The 18,452-nt window shown below is 32.9% G+C and overlaps 1 protein-coding gene across 1 annotated transcript; it reads left to right on the plus strand.

Moving 5' to 3' along the window:
* Positions 1-2,991: 2,991 nt before the first annotated feature.
* On the plus strand, positions 2,992-17,507 carry LOC130966835 (callose synthase 5-like). Its single transcript, XM_057891658.1, has 42 exons — positions 2,992-3,178; positions 3,295-3,395; positions 4,372-4,493; positions 4,661-4,757; positions 4,870-4,980; positions 5,072-5,200; positions 5,314-5,406; positions 5,519-5,610; positions 5,706-5,832; positions 5,975-6,112; positions 6,205-6,281; positions 6,386-6,458; positions 6,543-6,668; positions 7,607-7,721; positions 8,077-8,411; positions 8,926-8,978; positions 9,082-9,142; positions 9,239-9,320; positions 9,432-9,481; positions 9,585-9,671; positions 10,248-10,370; positions 10,450-10,544; positions 10,657-10,741; positions 10,810-10,970; positions 11,149-11,272; positions 11,631-11,722; positions 11,841-11,958; positions 12,034-12,185; positions 12,519-12,628; positions 12,787-12,912; positions 12,986-13,054; positions 13,175-13,364; positions 13,491-13,608; positions 13,693-13,812; positions 13,892-14,007; positions 14,084-14,167; positions 14,709-14,821; positions 14,957-15,186; positions 15,399-16,196; positions 16,484-16,534; positions 16,687-16,872; positions 17,056-17,507. The coding sequence occupies exons 1-42, from the start codon at positions 2,992-2,994 to the stop codon at positions 17,284-17,286; spliced, it is 5,748 nt and encodes a 1,915-aa protein (XP_057747641.1). The 3' UTR covers positions 17,287-17,507.
* Positions 17,508-18,452: the final 945 nt, after the last annotated feature.

Genomic DNA, 18,452 nt, shown 5'->3' on the forward strand with positions numbered 1-18,452 from the left:
TAAGTTCTTTTCTTTTTTATTTTGTGTGGGGAGATCTTGGACATCTCAAGCTACACAGTAGTCGTCCGTTTCAACTCAAACAAGCCCATAAGCCCACAGTAGATTTGGGTGGCTCGGAATCCAAAGTTACAAAAATCAACACCTTTTATTTTTATCTGAAATCAACGGATCATAATTGTCAGAACCGAACTGATGATCGAACTGGTCAGGTCACTGGGTCACTGGATCACTGGTTCAACTATTGGGTTACTGGTTGAACCGGTTGACTCGGTCCTATGTAAATAAAAAATAAAAAATAATCAAAAGTTTAAAATTAAAATTTAAAATACATATTTTTATTAACATTTTAAAATATCAAGTTTTTTTAAAACAATATTGAACATGAACAATAAATATTTTATTATTTTTACTCTATCATCAATATTTTTATTTTGTTTTTATATTAAAATAACTATTATTTTTAAATTTTAATAATTTATTAATTATTTTATATCTTTTATACTATTATATACTACAAGTATTTATTAAAAAATAATATTAATAGATATTATATAATTATAAAAAAATAAATGAGTTTATAATTATTGTTAAACAAAAATATAATTAATTTAAGAATGAGTGAGTTTATAATTAAAATTAAAATAAATTAAATAAAAGTAAACTATTTGATGAAAAATATTTATATGTATTATAATTTGCATAAATCTTAAAACTTAACATAGTGGTTTGGTAGTTGTAGAGCTTTTTGGTTTCCTTGAGGACAGGGGTTCGAACCCTACCTCAAGCATTTTGGAAATATTTTCTCCCAAATGGTTCGGTCAAACCACTTCACCGGTTTGCACCGATTTTGACCGGGTCAATTCCTTGTTCGGTTCAATTACTGGGCCAGACCGATATAAGGTCCGGTTCATCGGTTTTCTGGTCGAATCGGCCGGTCCGGTCCAGTTTTTACAACTATGCAACGGATCGTTTATTTATAAAAAAGTATAAGTAGACAATGAGATCAATAGATATATTTTATGTTCAATTTAATAAGTATATAGATGATTATATTTATTATTTTTAATTGAATGGTTATTTTTTTTATTCGATTTACTCATATACAGTTAATAATGACTAAATATTCAATTTACTAAGTATGCAGATGATTATCCTAATATTAAAATTTACGAGATAATTTAAAAGTGAAATATTTTTTTAGGTCAATTCTAAAACTTATTATTCACATTATTTATAAAAATAATTATTTATCTAGCAAAACTCTTAATTTATTATTGCATTTTAAATTTTTAATGAATGTAAGGGCGGGTGGTGAGCGATAATGGTGGAAGAAAAAATATAATAAGAATAAAAATGAATAATGTGAACACAAATTTAGGATATAATTGAAAATATCTAACATTTTAAACATGAAGTCGATTTTTTTATGTATTATTAGTTTAAAAATATGCATAAATAAATAATTATATATTATCATATTAACAGAAATAATAAATTTTTAAATTTATTATTTAAAAATAATTAAAACACATACATCTGATAAACTCTTTTACACGGTTAATTTATTAAAAATAAAGTCATGCTAAAAGATAACACTTTTAACATAAAAAAAGGTTTACTAACTAGAATTTCTCTTTGTTGATGATTGGTGAGATGAAATATATACTAAAAAAAAAAGTAGTAGGGGTTAATAAATGTTATGATTTATAGTCATTAATTAGTTATTATTAGTATTTTTATTTGAAAAATAATTTTTTTAATTATTAAAAAAATTAAAAATATAAAGTGTGATCTTTAATTCTTCATTATTCTTTCTCTCATATTTATCTTTAGTATCACTTATAAAATTAATAATAAAAAATCATACTTTACTTCTTTAATTATTAAAAAAATTAAAAAAATCTATTCTCTTGTAAAATTTTATCCCATAATACAAAATTACTAATTTTTTACAAATTAAATACTAATATAATTTTAATAAAAATACTAAAATTTTAGACTTTTACTACAAAAAAGTTAAAGTCACACGGCGAGTCCACGACGATAGCGGGGCATACTGCATAACGACTGAAGGTTTATAATTTATATATAAATAAATAATAAATAATAATTTATAATTTTTTCATAATAAATAATAATATTATGACGACTGAATTTATTATTTATTTATAAATATTCGAGCAAAGAGTGACTTGTGACGCGAAAACTGAATAACCGAACGTGGCGTGGGATGGGTTGGTGAATAAAATGTGAATTAGTTACAAAAAGGGGTGACAAAGACGAAAACGGACTTCCATTGAAATTGAAGTCCTTCTTCCCTCAGACTTCGAAGGGTTCAAACTCTTGTCAACGCGCGCTCACTCACTCTCTCACACTCTCTCTCTTTCTTACCCTTCACCTCCGAAACGGTGTTCTCACTCTCACATCTATCTCACCGCACTTCTCTCTACACTCACCTCTATATTTCTGCCTCTTGCAGATTATTTTTCCTCTTGTCTCTTTCTTTCGGATTTCTGTTCTTGCGTCTTGGATCTCGCTTCAAAATATATAATGCGCATACAGAGACTCTACCATCATCCAAAACCACAATGTGATTCTCCGATCCCTTACCTTTGATCACAGGTACGAACAATAACGCGTGAATTTCTACAATAATCAATCCAAGATTTTATAAACATATTCAAACATTCTCACGTTCTTGGACGGTAGTAACCATTTCTTGCAATATAATGCATATTGATTGATATATGAGTCTCATTCCTATTATTGAAGAATAATAATTTGTGTTAAATTTGATTTTACACATGAGATCGGAGTTGAATTTTCCTAGATCGTATCTAGCTAGAGATCGATAATTTAACTTGGATTTTGCGTGGGAGAAGTGAATTAAGTAACTGAGTGGTTGAGTGAGAACTGCAGGAAGAAGAGGATACGGAATAGAGAGATAGATCTACACGGTATAAACAGAGCGAGGCACGTGCATATAGAAGAATGTCGCAACTAGACCGAGTAATGCCGCCGCCCACGTTGGTGAGGCGGGGTTCAAGGAGTGCCTCCACCACCTTCAACATGGAGGTTTTCGACAACGAAGTGGTGCCGTCCTCACTCGCCTCCATTTCTCCCATTCTACGTGTCGCCAACGAGATCGAAGCCGAGCGTCCCAGGGTTGCCTATCTATGTACGTAACGGATCGATCATAATAATAATAATAATAATAGTAGTGATTTCGTGATATTGAATTTTGAAATATGATGTGCAAATTAATGTTGCTGAGCGCGTAATGACGATTGGCAGGTAGGTTCTATGCCTTTGAGAAAGCGCACAGGCTGGATCAGACCTCCACCGGCCGTGGCGTTAGGCAGTTCAAGACGCTGCTGCGGCAGCGATTAGAGAGGGTAAGCCTGTAGTTTCATTTGCTTCGATTTTATCAACTGACTCTGCATTATGCATTTCAAGCGAGAATGAGGACTGCTGAGGCTTGAGTATGACTGTATGAGTATACCGTGCGTGAAACAAACACAGCACATGAATACTCTAATCTCCCTTCATGCAAGAAGTCCATGCATATGATTAAACATCTAGGTATACAGTAAAATCAAATATTAAAATTAATTATTAATATAAAATATATATTTATATATAAATATATGATATTAATTTTAATGTATAAATAATATTTTTAATCAATATTCTTTGGTATCAATAACTTTATTGTGTTTTTGTTGTAGTGAACGCTGTAGTAAGATTATGGCTAATAAATGATTCATAATTTGTTGGAGATTTTACTCATTAATGGGAATGAAATCGGTCTCTCTAAAATTATCTTGTTTTATATTTTTAATTTATATTAGAATAATTGAATAACATTAAATATAATAAAATAGTTTTAAGTTACTAGCTCTTTAATATTATTGTATATAAAAAAAGTTTTATTCATCTCTAATTAGAAAAAGTTTATTTTATTAGTGATTAATAAGTTTTATTATTATTATTTTTCAAAGGCTATTTATATGTAGTCTAACTAAGCATATCACCGCTCAATATTTTATTTGTAGATATTAATAGGTATTCTGTATTTTTAATCTATTTTTCAAAAAGCATTCATTATATAATTTATGAAAAACGATCTTACCTCTTCGAAGAGGTTGTTCCGTGATAGCGATGGGATTCAGGAACTCCATCGGGTTTCTTGGGAAAATTCTTTCGGAATAGGGGAGGTCTTCTTGAGGAACTGAAGCAACCAGCTCTGATCTATTCCCATGAACTGAAAACGGGAAAGGAAAATATTTGTAACGAGTAGCATTTCTTTTTCCGCAGAGAAGAGCTGCCATTTTATTATTACTGTAACTTACATAATTTCTTCAACTCTAGGATAATGCAACTAGTCTTCCCTCTCGAGTCAAGAAGACAGATGCAAGAGAAATCCAGGCTTACTATCAGCAATACTATGAACACTATGTCAGAACTCTTGATCAAGCTGATCAGGCAGACAGGTTACGAGTTTTCGTAGTTCTTATAATGAAGTATGAATTGTGCTTCTTTAATTGTTGCTTGTGACGGATTTTGTAAGTTGCGTCTGATATGACGTTAGCTTTTACCTCCCCTTCCATGGTAAATGGTTACTTTTCCCATTGCCCCTGAAATCGAAATTGTTTTGCAGAGCCCAGCTCAGTAAAGCTTATCAGACTGCCGGGGTGCTTTTTGAAGTGCTTTGTGCTGTTAATAAGACTGAGAAAGTCGAAGAAGTAGCTCCTGAGGTTGGTCTACGTTCATATCCTCTCAGTTTTTATTTTGTTCTAAAATGGGTGTTTCGTCCCTCTTTTTATCATTTCAATATTCAGATCCTGGAGCGTAAATTTTCTTTTGCAGATTATCGCGGCTGCCAGAGATGTCCAGGAAAAAAAGGAAATTTATACACCTTATAATATCCTTCCTCTGGATTCTGCTGGTGCTTCTCTACCCATTATGCAACTTGAAGAGGTATTGCTTCTGTTGGTAGTGAAGTTTCGTTATTGATTATCTGTGTTTTATTTGGATTGCACTGAGTTCTTGGACTTTCTTTCCTTATTAGATTAAAGCTGCTGTTTCTGCGCTATGGAACACACAAGGCTTGAACTGGCCTAGTTCTTTCGAGCAACAAAGACAGAGAACAGGAGACCTAGACTTGCTTGATTGGCTTAAAGCCATGTTTGGTTTCCAGGCATGTATTTTGACCAACACGCAATGCTAGAGGAGAATGATTTATTATTCATTACATTTTTTTTTTGTATAATCTGCTTAAATTTTTATTGCATATGGTAAATTTGTGTGCAGAGGGACAACGTCAGGAATCAGAGAGAGCATTTGATTCTGCTTCTTGCTAATTCTCATATAAGGCTACACCCTAAACCTGAGCCTCTAAACATGGCACGTACCTGTCTTGCATTTGGCTTTGGCCTATAGTTTTTATTCTGCTGTTTCTTTCTATTAATTTATTTTTATTTTTATTTTTATTTTATTTTATTTGAACGAATTGAAGCTCGATGATCGTGCTGTTGATGAAGTGATGAAAAAGCTTTTTAAGAATTATAAAAAATGGTGCAAATTCTTGGGACGAAAACATAGTTTACGGTGAGGCATAACAGTATATCCATCAGTGAACACTTGTGCTTCTTTTATTAGCTCATAAAATTTAATGGTCACTTTTATCATGTTCTCTTATATAGACTTCCTCAAGGTCAGCAAGAGGTGCAACAGAGGAAGTTGCTTTATATGGGCTTGTACCTTCTCATCTGGGGTGAGGCGTCCAATGTTCGCTTCATGCCTGAGTGCCTATGCTACATATTTCACAACGTGAGTATACATATTAATCTGCGCATGGTTCATTTTGTTTGTGCTTGAATCTCATGTAAATGTGCTATCATTGTTTTTCTACTGTAATCCTTGTTAAGTAATGTTTTGCTCTGCTAATAATGGCCAATTCTAATAACTTCAGATGGCATATGAACTACACGGTCTAATGGCTGGAAATGTCAGCATTGTTACGGGTGAAAATATCAAACCTTCTTATGGTGGTGATGAAGAGGCATTTCTCCGCAAGGTTATAACTCCCCTCTACCGAGTAATAGACACGGTATGCTTTTGTTTTATCAAAGACATTGCAATAGTCAAGTACTTATATTCTCTAGGTCACTACGCCCTTAGTAATGCAGTTAATTAATACAGGAAGCCAAGAGGAGCAGAAATGGAACGGCTCCTCACTCAGCATGGTGCAACTATGATGATCTAAATGAGTATTTCTGGTTTGTTTCCTTTTTGTATTTTATCTTTGAATTGACTTTTTGGTCCGTTTCGTCAGTTGTTATTGAATTTATTTTATTTATTTATTTTGTGCACTGTGTTGCAGGTCACCTGATTGCTTTTCTCTTGGATGGCCAATGCGTGATGATGGTGAATTTTTTAAATCGACAAATGATTGGGTATAAGTATACACTTTCTACAAACTTACTTATCCGATTGTAAAATACTAATTTAATTCTCAACGTATAAAAATGTAATATTAGGGAAGAAAGGGTGTTCCAAGAAAATCTGGAAAAACAGGGAAATCAAATTTTGTTGAGACGCGATCATTCTGGCACCTCTTCCGCAGTTTTGATAGACTTTGGACCTTTTTTATACTGGGTTTACAGGTATTTTCTTTTTCAATAGAAGGAAACGCTTAAGCCAATATTTTCCTATATATTATATGAAGAATCCAAATTAATATTATAGGAATGAATGACATATAAACTTTTAAGTTTTAACTTTTATATAAAATTTATCATGTCATTTATTATAATATGACTATGTTATGTGTTTAACAAAATCAGTCATTAAAATTAATTATTAGTATAAAATAAATATTAAAATATAAATATATATTAAAAATAAATTAAATCACACATATATTTATATATAATATATTAGTAGTTAATTTTAGTAACTGATTTTAGTATACGAATAATATTTTTTATTACAATAATATAAAAAAGTATATATCTTAGAATTATATTTATAGTATCATAAAAAATAATATCTATATAATTAATCTAATATTAATCTCAGAATTTTACATATCAAATTATCTAATTTTAAAAAAAATTATAGTATAAAGAATATGAGTTCATTTTAATTTTTAAATTCTAAAATTTGCATATTTTATTTAGAGAATAACTTTTATTTTATAAAAATCTATTATTTATTTAATTATTTAATGGTTTATATTTTTTAATATTATTTAGTTGTAATAATAATGTTAAAAATATATGATATCATAATACATGAAAAAAATGGATGTTATTTTTAATTATTGAAATATTATATTCAATATTTACATTATATCTAATAGTTCATTTTTGTACTATAGTATTTAAATTTGCTAAATATATACATTAGATGATGAATTTTTTCAAATACTAGAATATGTAATATTTTTATACTTTTATTTAAATTTAATATTAATTTTTACAATTTTTTAATTAAATAATTTTTATATATAAAAATTAATTCTTTTAGCTTCGCGGAACACTCCGATTTAAATCAGTTGTGGGTAATTTGGTTGCATAATGCTCTGGGATTCTTATTACAGGTGATGTTCATTATTGCATGGGACGAGATTTCACTGATGGATATCTTTCAGAAGGATGTCTTATTTAATCTCTCTAGTATATTCATGACAGCATCCATTCTTCGCTTACTTCAAAGTATGCACATTTACTTAAGTTGCTCTTGTCAAAGTGAACCTATTTATATCTGTTTGGAAACATTAAAAACAACTTTTTTTAAATTTTTTTAAATGATCTGGTCAGCCAATTGAAGAACCCTGACATCTGTTTTAGATTGATGAGTTGTTATACTATCCCATGCTCTTAATACCCCCCCAACCCACCTAGAAAAAAAAGGAGATAAACCTTTTCACTAATCATTATGTGGTTGAAGCAGCCAGATTTTTCATTTTTACATTTCCTTTTCTTAATTTTTTTTACTGTCCTATTTTTCTTCTTCCGTATTGTCATAGAAACTTACTATTTCTTGTCTTCATTCGTTATTTTGATTTAGGTATCCTGGACCTGCTCCTGAACTTTCCAGGCTATCATCGGTGGAAATTCACTGATGTGCTAAGAAATATTCTTAAAGTCATTGTCAGTCTTTGTTGGGCTATCATTCTTTCGGTCTTCTATGTGCATGCCATCAAGGGTGCCCCTCAAGCTCTCAAGCAGCTGCTTTCTTTTCTTGATCAAATAGAGGGCAATCCACCGTTGTATATCTTTGCAGTTGCATTGTATATGCTTCCAAATCTACTAGCAGCTATACTCTTTCTTTTCCCAATGCTCAGGCGTTGGATTGAAAACTCAGACTGGCACATAGTTAGACTCTTCTTGTGGTGGTCTCAGGTACTCATGTTGTCTTATTCTCTAACGTATTGAACTATTTCTGTTCATTGTTAGATGATATATGTTGAAAAATTTTCGGTTTGTAAGAAACTTCTCATGTAGTTATTTGTTATTTTGAACGTAATGAAAAATTTCAACCTGAGCCTAGAAATCAATGTGGGGAACGGTTTCTTAAGTGAGTATTGGCAAGGACTGTTCCAGTAGGGGTGTTATTTTTAGACCCTGCATTGTTAATGCATACTGACTTGTAGCATGATACTGTCAATTTTCCCTGAACACGCAAATGCTATGAGTCAGTGACTCTTTTAAATGGAGTAGTTGTCATGAATCTGTAGCGCTATTTTCCCCCATATGTTTTGAATACACAAATACTATATGAGCCAGTGACCGTTAGTCATATAAAAAACATATATTTGGCATAATAGACTGGTTAAAGTAATGCCCCCCCCCCCCCCCCCCCCCCCCTCTCTTTTCTCTCTATTTTTCTGAATGATTTGTTTTTCTCCCCCTGCAGCCAAGGATATATGTTGGAAGAGGAATGCACGAAAGCCAATTTGCTCTCCTAAAGTAAGTTTCATGCAAACTATTTTACTGAAGTAATTATTGGATTGTCCGCTTGGTTATTGTCTGAAAATTGTCCCATCATTTATGTTCCATTTTTTAATGCCAGGTACACTATTTTCTGGGTCATACTATTGGCTTCCAAATTTGCGTTCAGCTATTTTGTCCAAGTAAAAACGCTACATGTGCAGTACTTGTTACTTATAAACTGAGCTTGTGAAGTTATTGGGCCTTGTTAAGATTTTAACTGCTTTATCTATCTTCAGATAATACCTCTGATTGAGCCAACAAAGTTAATAATGGCCATTAAACATGTTGACTATGGTTGGCACGAGTTTTACCCCGATGGTATTTTCCTCCCCTTCCTGCTCCTTTTCTTCTTTTTTTGTCCCTTCACGATTACCTTGTATTGTAGCATGCTATTCATTTTATTGATCTAATATTTTCTGGTCTATGCAGCTCGAAATAACTATAGCGCAGTTATTGCACTCTGGGCTCCTGTACTCATGGTGCAAATGCTATATGTCCATGTTTATGTTCATATATTAATCTTTTCACTTGTTCAGATGAGTTATCACAAATTTTATGTCGTTATTTGAATTTTCAATACAGGTTTATTTCATGGATGCACAAATTTGGTACGCAGTCTTCTCAACTTTGTACGGTGGTATTATTGGAGCCTTTGATCGTCTAGGAGAGGTAATAATCAATTTTATCATATTACTTGCAATGTCTGAGGAGTATTTGCGATAAACTAATGCAGACTTGCGCATCTAACTAAAAATTGAACTTATTTAATCAAGATGAAAAATGATTAGGATCCTTTTGGATACATAGTACTGGATCATCATCTTCTTATGTTTTTATGAACTTCTGAACTAGTAAAGAAACTTGGACCTTAATTTTCAGTTATGGACCAAATTCTAGGAGAGGCCACTATCAATTTTATCCTTTCTTTAGCTTGCTATTTCTGAACAGGATTTGTGATAAATAATCTTTTCGGCTTTCTACATTTTTGCAACACACACTCACATACTAACAATCAAACATACAGTAATCAATTTGAGAAATTTAAAGGAGCAATTTGGTGACATACGATACTGGATAATCATTTACAACAGTTTTATGAATTCCAAAGTCTTCAACTTGTTGATAAACTTGGACTTTCCTCTTCATTTAAGGGTGAACTTGAGATGGGAAAACTTTTTATGGAATAATCAGCTCACAGTAATGCTGTGATAGTCGGTTACTGTTGTTATCCATTTGGTTTTACAGATACACACTATGAGCATGCTGAGATCACGGTTCCAGTCATTGCCTGGCGCATTCAACACATACTTGGTTCCTTCCCAAAAGAAGCAAGGAAAGAAATTCTCTTTCTCAAAGAAATTTGATGAGGTCTACTACATTTTCATTGCTTAGTACATTAAAAATAAATCTCTTTATTCTCTTCACTTCAATTTCCATGCTTGTATAGATTTCTGCTAGCAGAAGAAGTGAAGCTGCCAAATTCGCCCAATTATGGAATGAAATTATTTGCAGTTTTCGTGAGGAAGATCTCATTAGTGATAGGCAAGAACTCAAAGCAAATGTCTTTAGTTGCTCTTACCTGGCTTCTATTACTTTCTCCTTGATCCTTATTTGCTATGCTCATCACTTATTACTAAGTGCTTGCATAATCCAGGGAAATGGACCTTTTGCTGGTTCCTTACTCTTCAGATTCTCGTCTGAAAATAATTCAGTGGCCACCGTTTTTGCTTGCAAGCAAGGTCTGTATAACTGGATTTTAATATTTTTATGTTTGACCAGCTCATGTGATTGACTGTAGCCTTTACAGATTCCTGTAGCTCTGGATATGGCCACTCAATTTCGAGGAAAGGACTCTGATCTTTGGAAGCGCATAAGTGCAGATCAATATATGAAGTGTGCTGTGATCGAATGTTATCAATCTCTTAAACATGTTCTTCATGATTTGGTTGTCGGGGAAAATGAAAAGAGGTATCATTAAGGATTCTTTTTTCTTTTTTTTTTTTTTGTGCTGATACAAAGGATCATTCTATACTTCATATAAGCTATTTTTTTTTCTTTAAGTAGCACATGTGATTGAAGATGCCTTATGAAATTTCATTAAAATTGAATCATTATCAGCACTTATGAATTTATTGTGCTGGAACAGGATAATTTCCATCATCACTAAAGAAGTTAAGAACAACATATCAAAGAATACACTTACTGCCAATTTCCGATTGAGCTTTTTACCTTCCCTTTTTAAAAAGTTTGTGGAGCTTGTGGAAATCTTGGTGAGTCATTTAGAGAATATGCATCTCTAATATCTATTCTTTCTTATATTCGCCTTTAGGCAACAATAACTGTATTTGGTCACATTTTTTAACTTATTGAGAGAGACATATACTCAGATTAGTTATTGGAGTCAATCTAAAGGTTAATTTTCAATTTTTTTTCTCGCATCTCAGTTATTGTGAACTAATTTTTCTCAAACTAAGTATTAAGTTTTTTATTTAAGAGATAGTAAAAATGTAAATCTCTACGCATGGAGTTCCTACCAATTTGCTAATATAATATAATTCTGTAGCTTGTTTTCTTGAATGGTGTCCTGAGTTAGTATTTGGAAACTTGTGCCATGCTTTCTTATCACAGAAAGATGCGGATCCATCCAAGCGAGGTACAGTGGTAGTGTTGCTGCAAGACATCTTAGAAGTGGTTACTGATATGATGGTCAACGAAAACAGGTTTGTTTCACTTAACTGAATTGAATTTCAAATATGTTAGTTATTAATTAATATGATAACAATACTTATGACTCTTGGATTAAAATTAACAATATCTTTTAATTGTGTTGCTCATAAGTGAGTTGGCAGAACTTAATCAAAGTAGTAAGGATACTGGACGACAAGTTTTTGCTGGTACTGAGGTAAAACCTGCTATATTGTACCCTCCTGTGGTTACAGCACAATGGGAGGAACAGGTACTTAATAATGAAATCACCATCGATTTCTTTTTTCTTTTTCTTGATTAAGCAATGATGATACGGTTGTTTCAGATAAGACGTCTTTATCTATTATTGACTGTGAGGGAATCTGCCAATGAGGTTCCAACAAACGATGAAGTACGGAGAAGGATTGCATTCTTTTCCAATTCATTGTTCATGGAGATGCCACGTGCTCCACGTGTCCGTGAAATGCTCTCATTCAGGTCTGGTGCAGTTTCCTTAATATTTGGCCACAAAGATATATGTCCATCTTGTTCTTAGGGAAAATGATGCTCTTATTGTGCACACAAAACTACGCAAATTAAATGTCAACATCCTCGCAGCTAAGCCATGTTTATCCGTGTTACATGATGTTTACTTTATCTGTGATGACTTCAAATGTTGAAGGATTGTCAGATATCTCAAATATCAAGCATAAAATCTTTGTTAAGTTATATGATATTTTTATTTGTCAAGGAGCTATTGATGCATAAAATTCAAATGGAATGCACTCTAAGGCTGTGTTGTGCTTATGGAGCTCTTTTTCTTCTCTTCAGTGTCCTAACGCCATACTATAGTGAAGAGACTGTATTTTCTAAGAATGACCTTGAGATTGAGAATGAAGATGGCGTGTCAATCATATATTACCTGCAAAAGATCTTCCCTGGTTAGTGATAATTCACAATATAGCTTTGACTGTATTCATTCCATTTTCCTTTTTTGGGTACAAACTGATACTGTATTTTGATATAAGTGAGGGTTCAGTTCTCACTTTAAAAACAAACCCCACTATTCTCCATTTTGATCATTTAGTAATTTTGCCAGATGAGTGGAATAACTTCATGGAGCGACTAGAATGTAAGAAAGATAGTGAGGTATGGGAGAAAGATGAGAATGTATTGCAGTTACGTCACTGGGCGTCGTTGAGGGGACAAACTCTTTGTAGGACAGGTACATGATGATGACTCCCCTTCCCCGCCTCTCATGCTGGATTTCATCGACTAATATTTTTCACTTAATATAGTAAGGGGAATGATGTACTACCGGCGGGCTATAAAGCTCCAGGCATTTCTTGATATGGCTAACGAACAAGGTGATATTAAGTTTTTTTTTTTTTCAAAATTTCCTCACTTATGTGTAATCCGCTAGAAAGAAAAAGTAGTAGTTATCTCCCCAAGATGATTTCATGATTTTTTCTCTGTCACGTGGGTAGAAATACTCGATGGCTATAAAGCTATTACAGTTCCATCTGAGCAAGATAAAAAGAGTCATAAATCCCTATATGGCAATTTAGAGGCCATGGCTGACATGAAATTCACATACGTTGCTACCTGTCAAAACTATGGGAATCAGAAGCGCAGTGGAGACCGTCGTGCGACAGATATCCTGAATTTGATGGTTAAGTATGTTCTCCTATCAATAAATTAAGTTGTGTTTCCTATATGCAGTATGATGGTGTATATTTAGCTTTAATTTCCCAAATCCACTTCGCTTGATAATCTAGTGTGTGCTTGCTTCTTCATTTGTAGCAATCCCTCGCTTCGTGTTGCATATATTGACGAAGTTGAAGAAAGAGAGAGAGAGGGTGATAAAGTACAGAAAGTTTATTATTCTGTACTGATCAAATCTGTAGACAATCTTGACCAAGTAAGAGCATCTTGATATAAAAAGAAGTTTTGTTAATTACTGGTGGTTACTTTAGAATTAATTATTTTTGTATCTTTTCCGAAGGAAATATTTCGAATTAAACTTCCTGGTCCGGCAAAGTTAGGAGAAGGAAAGCCTGAAAACCAAAATCATGCAGTTATTTTTACCAGGGGGGAAGCTCTTCAGACTATTGACATGAACCAGGTAAAACATTATACATTTTGAAACTCGTTTACGGTTATTTGGGGCATTTTAAACCAGGGCATTTGAAAATTTACTCTAGGATAACTACTTAGAAGAAGCTCTGAAGATGCGTAACCTTCTGGAAGAATTTCATGAGGATCATGGAGTGCACCCACCTAGCATTTTAGGTGTACGTGAACATATTTTTACTGGCAGGTGATGAATGTTTTACTTTGAGCTAACACATTGCCATCTTCAGATCCATATTACTTAATTTCATGACCTGTTACAGTGTCTCCTCCTTGGCCTGGTTTATGTCAAATCAAGAAACTAGCTTTGTCACTATTGGTCAGAGAGTTCTTGCAAGACCCCTGAAGTAAGTCTTTATCACCCCCCCCCCCCCCCCCCTCTCTTCTCTTAGTGATTACATTATGTTTATGACAGGACAAATTGGTGATGTGTAATCCATGTCACGTACTCCATTATAGTAGGAGAATGCTTGATTGATGTAGTAGCAGTTATTAACTTAACTGTTTAAAGTGCTTGTTTTTCCTGTGTGATAACTAAGCACCTCCTCACAAGCACATGACTATTACTGCTTCACAAATTTAGACAACATTTTAACTGAAATCAACTCTAAATTTAAAGCATTTAAAATTAATTTATTCAGTTAACTTATTCAAAGTATAGTTAATGCTATTTTATCTTACTGATGAACTTTGTGCTTCCTCCCTATGTCTTGTTTGATTTTCTTGTTTAAATGACATCTCCTGTGCTTTTTGAACGTTCGGAGACAATAATCATCAATATTTTCTACATTGTTGCAAGCAAAGAAGTAATTTGGGGGTGGAAAAAGGGGAATACATGTAATACAGAATACACATCATCCAGCTTATGATTTTGTTTTTCGATTGTAGGGTTCGGTTCCACTATGGTCATCCTGATGTTTTTGATAGAATTTTCCATTTCACCCGTGGAGGATTCAGCAAGGCTTCTCGTGGCATCAATTTAAGTGAGGATATATTTGCTGGTAATGCTTTTGAAACATCTTTTTAGCAATGACTTATCTTTGTTTCTTTCTTCTTCTTATTCTATTTTATCTTTTAGCTGGTATGTATTTGATATTTCTTTATTGGCCTTGTATCGTATGGCTTTGTCTATGTAGGATTCAACTCAACACTAAGACGTGGAAACGTTACTCATCATGAATATATCCAAGTTGGAAAGGGTAGAGATGTTGGCCTCAATCAAATTTCTCTTTTTGAAGCAAAAGTGGCCTGTGGTAATGGAGAGCAGACACTAAGCAGGGATATATACCGGCTGGGGCATCGATTTGATTTTTTCCGAATGCTATCATTCTATTTTACAACTGTTGGATTTTATGTCAGCTCTATGGTAATGCTTAATGCTTTGGTTTAGGATTAATCAGAAAATTATCAAACATCTTTCATATAAAATAAGTCCAACTAATTTAAATAGATTATGGAAAATATACTTCTGCTCACTTGCCTATATAATTTTCAGTTTTACACACCCTAAATCTTACCCTTTTTGCTTAATTAGCTAACCCTGGATCTAGCACTAACGTTTTCTTCTGGTAATCACAGGCAGTGTCCCTTACAGTTTATGCTTTCCTATATGGAAAACTCTATCTGTCATTGAGTGGATTTGAAAATGCAATAGTTAAACTGGCAAAGAGAAGGGGCGACGATCCACTAAAGGAAGCAATGGCTTCACAAAGTCTTGTTCAGATAGGCCTTCTAATGACTCTGCCCATGGTTATGGAAATAGGACTAGAAAGAGGGTTCAGAACTGCTATAGGTGACCTCATAATAATGCAGCTGCAGCTAGCACCCGTTTTTTTCACTTTCTCACTAGGATCGAAGATGCACTACTTTGGGCGCACTCTGTTGCATGGAGGGGCAAAGTACAGAGCAACTGGGCGTGGTTTTGTAGTTCGTCATGAGAAGTTCGCAGAGAATTACAGAATGTACTCGAGGAGCCACTTTGTAAAAGGGTTAGAGCTTGCTGTCTTGCTTATGTGTTATAAGCTTTATGGATCAGCAGCTCCTGATTCAACTGCATATCTTCTTCTCTCAGGGTCAATGTGGTTTTTGGTTTGTTCTTGGTTGTTTAGTCCTTTCCTTTTCAATCCATCAGGATTTGAGTGGCAGAAGATAGTTGAGGACTGGGATGACTGGACAAAATGGATGAATAGTGGAGGTGGTATTGGTGTTCCTGCTACCAAGAGCTGGGAATCATGGTGGAATGAGGAACAAGAGCATTTGCAATTCACTGGGTTATTGGGGAGGACTTCGGAGGTGATTCTTGCCCTGCGTTTCTTTGTCTATCAGTATGGAATTGTGTATCATCTAAATATAGCTAGAGGTGACAAAAGCATCATGGTAATTATGCTTTCCGATTCAATTTTATTTTAAATTTTCATGTCAAACTCTTAGCATCTGGACCTCAGGGCTTAATTGCTTTAAGCCTTTAACACATGTTGGACGATGAAACTCCTTGGTTATAGGTGAAGTTAGTCTGTTATCGAAAACACCCTCCCTGTTTACCCAATATAAATAAATAAATAATTCCCTCCCCGGTGAACAAAGCAGAAAATGGAAAAGAAATACTAAACACAAACACAAGTTTACATATAAAAGAGATCTTTCTAACGTTCATTTCTCCCCAGGTTTATGGTCTGTCATGGCTAGTCATAGTAGCTGTTATGATCATTTTGAAGGTTGGTATTTATTGATATATGAAAGTTCGTTTTGAGTTAGTAGAGCATTTTTTACCATTGAGCTTAAAATAATTAATAATTTCATTATTAATAAACAGCTTGATAATTATCTTAGTAATTAACCAGTGGCATACCGGCATCTGAAATTGCAGATTGTGTCTATGGGTAGGAAGAAGTTCAGTGCTGATTTTCAGCTGATATTTCGTCTCCTCAAACTGCTTTTGTTCATTGGAAGCATTGTCGCTCTAGTCTTGATGTTTACTCTACTTAGTCTCACAGTTCAAGACATTCTTAGGAGCCTCCTAGCTTTTTTACCAACAGGATGGGCACTTATACAGGTGATTTGTTTTTAGTGGTCATTGCCTCTTGCTTTGTCTGCTCATGCTGAAAAGATATTTGATTGCCTCAAAGTTATTGCTGTTTATATTAAATCCCAAAACCATCTAAGCCGACTTGATTAATTCATGCAATCAGAGAAGATTCTCTCGTGATTTATGTTGCTGTTATCTTTATATGAGCAGATATCTCAAGCATGTAGGCCATTGGTGAAGGCAATTGGAATGTGGGGGTCCGTCAAAGCTTTATCAAGAGGGTATGAATACGTGATGGGATTGCTTATCTTTGGACCAGTGGCCATACTAGCTTGGTTCCCGTTTGTTTCAGAATTCCAAACTCGGCTGCTATTCAATCAAGCGTTCAGCCGAGGACTTCAAATCCAGCGTATTCTGGCGGGTGGAAAGAAGCATAAATAATCCCTTGTAACATACACAGGATAATACCAATACGAAAGACGACGGTACCATATCTCAGGTACCAGAGCAAGGTTTAGGCAATTATAACAGCAGATTTCAACATTGAGATTGTACAGTAGAACTTAGAATTAACCTTAGGCAGCAGTGATGTTATGTTGTACCAACAAAAGAAAGTGCAGTGGCTTATATAATATTGCGATATGATAGTCTCTCAAGTTCATCTAGGCCCAAGTAGTTTCGATACAATTTTTTGTCATCTTCCTGAGCTAATAATAGCTGTTTCAGTTTCAGTTTCACTAATCCCACCCAAGTCCTTTTATCATACCAATTGTTTAAACGGAGTGGTCATGAATTCCATCTAACTATCTATTTTTATATTTATTATATAAAAGTTGATATCAATATATTATAAAATGAATTTATGACATTATTTTTTATAATTGTCCCACGTCAATTTTGTATAGATAATAATTTTATAATTTTGTAAAATAAAAATAAAAAATTTCTATATAATAATAATTAAATATAATACATATTATTACTCTATTAAATTAAAAAATAACAGTTAAATATAATTAGTTTCTACATTAAAAATATAATAATAACAATTTTTGTTTACTATGCATATATTCTAATATATCATTATTAATAAAGTATATTATAATATACTACATTTTTGGTATTCTTGTTTTCAATTATTTTTTTCTAACTTTTTTTTAACTATTTTCAAATACACTAAAGAGAAACTTTAAAATTACACTATACAGCATCACCAATTTAAAAATATCAACAAATAAATATGATTTATTTTTCAAAGTCTAAATGATTGTTTATGGAAAATATTCCCATAATATATAAAAAGAAACTTATTTTTTAGAATTAATTATATTTTATTATAAAATATATAAGAAAATTTTTTATTATATAAAAATATTAGAAAAAACACATAAGTTAATATTTAAGAAGATAGCCATCTTTGAAAGACTTCTGTTGTTATATATTTTTCTTTGTTTTTTTTAAATAATTATATTAAATTATATACGAATTACAAATATTTTTATAAATAAGTAAAAAAGTTTAACATTAATCCATATATTATCTAATTAATTCTTAGATAATATAATATTTTTAAATTTTTATTATGTTCCAAATCCGATCTTTGGGTC

This window comes from Arachis stenosperma, chromosome 3 (assembly GCF_014773155.1).
Source record: "Arachis stenosperma cultivar V10309 chromosome 3, arast.V10309.gnm1.PFL2, whole genome shotgun sequence".
Lineage (NCBI taxonomy): Eukaryota > Viridiplantae > Streptophyta > Magnoliopsida > Fabales > Fabaceae > Arachis > Arachis stenosperma.